Consider the following 6,000-nt stretch of genomic DNA (forward strand, 5'->3'; position numbering starts at 1 on the left):
AGGCCAGGTTGTTGGGTGTATTAAGGCAGAGCTTGATAGGTTCTTGATTGGGCACGGCATCAAAGGTTATGGGGAGTGGGGCTGAGGAGGGCAAGAAAGGATCAGCTATGATTGAATGGTGGAGCAGATTCTATGGGCCAGATGGCCTAATTCTGCTCCCATGTCTTAAGGTCTTATGGTGTTAGGGAAAAGCAGCAATAGTCAAAGTTTAATATATAAAAGCAATGAATAGAAATGAGAATTAGTATCCATGAACTACTTTAAAATAGAAAGCACAAGCAGTAATTAATGCTGAAATTAAAAAGAGAGTTGTGTAAACCAACAGTACATTTAATGGATGAGTTCTATTTTTGTAGAATCCATGAATTTATTTTGTTTGGATGTCAGAAAATACACAAAAATCACTCCACAAGGTAAGTATTATTCCAACAAAAAACGGATAAGACAGAGAGACAGTGAGTTAGCCAAACATACATATAATGGGATGTTGTTAATTAGCCTAATCAAACCCGATATCAGCTGAAGTGTCGTCCACCTTAGGACAGATGATACCCCAGCATGCGAAGCTTGAATAGGGATGGACAAAACCAAGTGGGTTAAGACCTGGAGCCCAGAGAAGCGTTGCCACTGGTGGAAAAGGGAATTAAAGAGGAAGGGAGATAAAGCAGGGATCATTTTATCTCATGTACCTTTGAGAGAGAAAACAAAGCGTCAGACACAGCAGGAATCATATAGTTCACAAAATGGCAGAGCCATAGAATAAAAGGCCAATACAGAGAATGGTTGTACAATGTACAAATAGAGCTTGACAAATACAAGGAAGAGTTCATACACCTGCAGAGACAGAAAAATGGGTGAGAAGCAGACAGAAGCATAAGAACATTTAAAGGACAAATTAGATAGGGATCTTGCAGATGGCAAGGTAAATTGGATAAGGTGCTGTGTGTGGGCACTCACTAGGGAGCAGCAACGGTAATGCCTTGAGAAGGTGAATTGGAGGATTGGGAAGTGGGATGGTGGCAAATGGGAATCTGACTATATGATGCACTGTCTGTCCAGATGGTATCTATTAAAACCGGGTTGAGATGATCTCAGCCAGCCACTCATTGCCACCACCCAAAAATCCTTCACCCTAGGGAAGAAATAGAGCGTTCTATCTGAGCTGCCTTCACATAGAGTTGCTTGGAGGAATGCAGAATTCTTGCATAAGTGAGAAGAAATTATTGAAATTGACCAGATGCACCCAAAGTACATGGTTAAATCTAAATGCCTGAGAAGTGTATGGGGTAGTATGGTTCAATGCAGAAGAAAATATCAGACAGATGTCGGTTCACATGCAGAAGAGTTTTGATTGGAGCCTGAGGATTTGGAAAGGATCTTTAGTGAGTGCCTTCCCCCTCTTAGAAGCAGATGAATATGAAGATATAGTCGACATTGATAAATCAATCTCCACTAGCTATCATAAAATATAAAGTACAAACAGTACAATGCTAAAATTAAAATGATTCTTGTGTAAATAAACAGTATTCTCAGCAGATCATAGGTTGTTTAGGAGATATGGTTTGATATAACCATGAAAAATTCTTGTTTGCATTGACCAAATGTATAACAAAACCAGACATCCAATGTCCTCAGCTGAAATGTCTTGCACCAGAAATCAAGAAAAGTTCCCCACTGTTATCTGCAGTGGCGTAGATGTTCCATCATTCAACAATTGTGGATATTGTGCATCACAAACATCTGTTCTCAGAAGCTTTTATACTATCTATGTGAATTACTTTACGCCATTGGAGTTGTTAAATCAGCTAGGGGTCTAGTCACCTTGCACCTGTGCATACACGTACTTGTGCAAATGGCAACAAACTCCACTTTGTCTTCTTTAGCCTCCTAGACCGCTCCAAGAAGGATAAACAATATTTCTAACTACTTCTAACCAGGCACATTACAACATTCTACATGGAACAATCAATTCAATTTCAGATACCAGCTATTTTAAATCAGATTTCCAATATTCGCTGCATAGCCTTCTGGTAACTTTATATAATTATCTTACAAATATACCTCATTCAGTCTACTCCTTATTCACTGATAACCATCTTCTTTTGTTTTGCACCATCACATAATGTTATTTGATCTCTTTTATCCAGCACCCTTTCACCCTCTTATGTTCTCACTTCCCCTTTTCAATGTATCCTCAGATTTGCTCTCTCACTATTCCCAGTTCAGATGAAAGGTCCTGATAAGAAATTGAAACATTAACTTATGTTCCTTTCTCTATGGATGCTGCCTGACTTGTTGAAGAATTCCAGCAACTAACAGTATTTTGTTTTTGTATTTTAGCATTATACAATGACACATTTTTCACTCAGAAAAGTTGTTTAAAATTCAATGTTGTAACAGAATTAAAGAATCCAAACCAAACTGATGTTAAAAAGATCTACAAATCTCCAATTTGTCATATTGTAAATTAAAGAACAAGGAGAAGGACCAGAATGAAGTGATATGATAGAGATGGAAAAGTTCCTAAAGGGTGTGTAACTGTAGGAATGAATGAAGTCATGGGTCTGATAAGGTAACAACCTGTACTTCAATGATACAGGAGATGTAAAGACAGACCTGATCCACTGATGCTTCTGTGGGTGGATCTCATTCTACAAACTCACATCTGAATAGGTAAATAATCTGTTGACTGAGAAAGATTTTGGAAGTTCATTGTTAATGAAATAATATTGTGAAAACTTGTAGATTTTAAATTACTTTGATTTTAAGACAAACACAAACGTCAGACCCATTTCCTTGGATGGTAAGATATTATAATTTGTGCAAGGAGGATTTATTTTTAAAAGTCGTAGAGTTATAGAAAAGTACAGCACAGAAACAGGCCCTTTGACTTCTCTTAAATGTTGAAATCGAGCTCACATGCACCACTTGTGCTGTCAGCTTGTTCGACATTCTCACAACCTTCTGATGTGCTCATTGGTTGGGAGGGTTGATGTACTGGGCCAAATTCACTACCTTTTGTAGGATTTTCCAATCTAGGGCATTGGCGTTTCCATACCAGGCCATTATGCAGCCAGACAATACACTCTCCTCCACACATCCACAGAAGTTTGTCAAAGTTCTGGATGTCATGTTGAATCTTCACAGTCTCCAAATGAAGCAGAGGCACTACTGTGCTTTTTTCACAATTGCACTTACATGCAGAGTCCAGGACAGGTTACCAAAATAGTAACAGAAATTTAAAGTTGCTAACCACCTCCACCTCTGATCCCCTGATGAAAACTGGCTCATGGACCTCTAGATTCCCTCTCCTAAAATCAATAATCAGTTTCTCGGTCCCACTGACATTGAGTGAGAGATTGTCGCTATGACACCACTCAGCCAAAGTTTCAATCTCCCTCTCATATGCCGATCCATCACCACCCTCAATTTGGCCCAAAATAGTGGTGTCATCAGCAAACTTGGATATGGCATTGGAGTTGTGCTTAGCCACACAGTAATTGGTGTAGAGTGAATAGAGCAGGAGGCTAAACACACAGCCCTATGGTGCTGATGGAGATCGTGGAGGAGATGTTGTTGTCAATCCAAATTGACTGGGGTCTGCAAGTAAGGAAATCCATGATCCAATTGCACAAAGAGGTAAAGGTCTTGAAGCTTATTGATTAGGATTGAGGTATTAAATGCTGAGCTGTAATCAATAAAGTACATCCTGATGTATGCACCTTTGCTGTCTAGATGTTCCAAGGTGAGTGAAGAGCCAAGATGGCATCTGCTGTAGACCTGTTGCTCTGGTAAGTAAATTGGAGCAGATCCAAGTCACCTCTCAGGCAGGAACTGATATGTTTCAATACCAACCTCTCAAAACACTTCCTCACTGTGGATGTACAGTAAGTGCAACTGGGCAACTGACATTGAAGAAGGCTATTCTTGAGCACCAGTAAAATTGAAGCCTACTTGAAGTAGGTGGGTACCAACACTATCAAAGTGAGAGGTTAAAAATCTCAGTGTACCCACCAGCCAGATGGGCAGCACAAATCTTCATTGCATGGCCAGGTCTCCTGTCTAGTCCGGATGTTTTCCTTGGATTCATCGTCCTGAAGGCAGCCATCATGTCAGCTTCAGATACTGAGATCAGAGGATCATCAGGAGATGCGGGGTTCGTGATGGTTCCTCCATGTTCTGATGGTCAAAGTGAGCATAGAAGGCATTGAGCTCATCTGGAAGTGAAGCCCTGCTGTCTCCCATGTCACTTGATTTAATTTTATAGGAGATGATAGCATTCAATCCCTCATTGATTCCAGTTTGGTCTAGAATCTCCACTTCACCCATGAGATGGGTTTCTGGATATCACACCTGCACTTCGTGTAGCACTCTAGAGTTCCGGACTTGAGTACCTCTGATCTGGTCCTCAGCAAATGTCTGATTTCATCATTCATCCAGGGCTTCTGATTGGGGTAAACCCTGAATGATTTTGTGGGGACACACTCGTCTAATAAAGTCTGTTACAATCCCAGTGTAGTCATTCAGATGTCTAGATCCTGGGTGTCAAGATCTCTAAGGATCTTACCTGGTCTCAACATATCGATGCAGTCATAAAAAAGGCAAGATAGTGGCTATACTTTATTAGGAGTTTGAAGAGATTTGGTATGTCAACAAATACACTCAAAAACTTCTATAGATATACCATGGAGAGTGTTCTGACAGGCTGCATTACTGTCTGGTATGGGGGTGGGGGGTGGCTACTGCACAGGACCCAAAGAAGTTGCAGAGGGTTGTAAATTTAGTCAGCTCCATCTTGGGTACCAGTCTACAAAGTACCCAGGACATCTTCAAGGAGCAGAGTCTCAGAAAGGCAGCGTCCATTATTAATGACCTGCAGCACCCAGGGCATGCCCTTTTCCCACTGATATCATCAGGTAGGAGGTACAGAAGCCTGAAGGCACACACTCAGTGATTCAGGAACAGCTTCTTCCCCTCTGCCATCCGATTCCTAAATGGACATTGAACCCTTGCACATTACCACACTTTTTAAATATATATTATTTTTGTTTTTTGCATGATCTTAATCTATTCAACATATGTATACTGTAATTGATTTACTTATTTTTTACTATTATTATTATATTTTGTTTTTTTTTCTTCTATATTATGTATTGCATTGTACTGCTGCTGTTAACAAATTTCGCGACACATGCTGGTGATAATAAACCTGATTCTGATAGATGAATGCCTGAACGTGGCCCAGACCACTGACTCAAAGCAATCCTGTAATCAATCATTCCTCTGCCTCCTGCATCCATCCTTAGTTGTTGTAATCTCGGCAGCCCTGCTTTTTAGGCTCTGCCTGTAGCAGGTAGGAGGAGGACAGTCAAGTGATCCGATTTACCAAAATAAGGTCTGGGCAAGGAATAGTAGGCATTCCCTATCTTAGTGTAACAGTAATCTAAAATATTGGGACTTCTGATGCTACAGATTATCTGCTGGTGATAACTGGGCAGTGTTTTCTTCAAACCAGCCTAGTTGAAGTCTCCAACTATAATTTGAAATGCATCAGGATGGGCTGTTTCTTGTCAACAGACGGTATCATGCAGTGTTGCAAGTGCTTGCTTATAATTGGCCGCTGGTGGTATATATGCTGCATCTGGAACATGAGCGGGAACTCTCGAGGCAAATAGAATGCTCTGCATTTGATTGTTCCAAGTCAGGGGAACATGAGTTCGACATAACCGCCACATCGGAGCACCAAAGAGAATTGACCATAAAACATGCGCCTCCCCCCTTTGCCTTACCCAAGTGTGGTGAACACTACTGCATGATGGGATACTTGACCACCCTGGAGCGGCTGGACTTCAGACTGCTGATGCAAGTTGAGAATAACCTTGGATGATAGTGCAGTACCGGGAACTCCAATAGACAAGATACTAGGCCCCTGCAACCAGGAGGGAGGATGTGTCTGAGGATAAATTATGAGTCCTGATAACAGGAAACAAAGTTAGACTT

At 40.9% G+C, this 6,000-nt stretch overlaps 1 protein-coding gene across 1 annotated transcript in view; it reads left to right on the forward strand.

Annotated features, from left to right (window-relative positions):
* Positions 1-3,802, forward strand: part of dnai4 (dynein axonemal intermediate chain 4) — a 110,396-nt gene extending 106,594 nt beyond the window's left edge. The window contains exon 16 of the mRNA XM_073063158.1: positions 3,736-3,802. Coding sequence (XP_072919259.1) covers positions 3,736-3,753 — 18 coding nt within the window. The 3' untranslated portion in view covers positions 3,754-3,802. The remainder of the gene's footprint in view (positions 1-3,735) is intronic.
* Positions 3,803-6,000: the final 2,198 nt, after the last annotated feature.

Source organism: Hemitrygon akajei, chromosome 12, assembly GCF_048418815.1.
Source record: "Hemitrygon akajei chromosome 12, sHemAka1.3, whole genome shotgun sequence".
Classification (NCBI taxonomy): Eukaryota; Metazoa; Chordata; class Chondrichthyes; order Myliobatiformes; family Dasyatidae; genus Hemitrygon; species Hemitrygon akajei.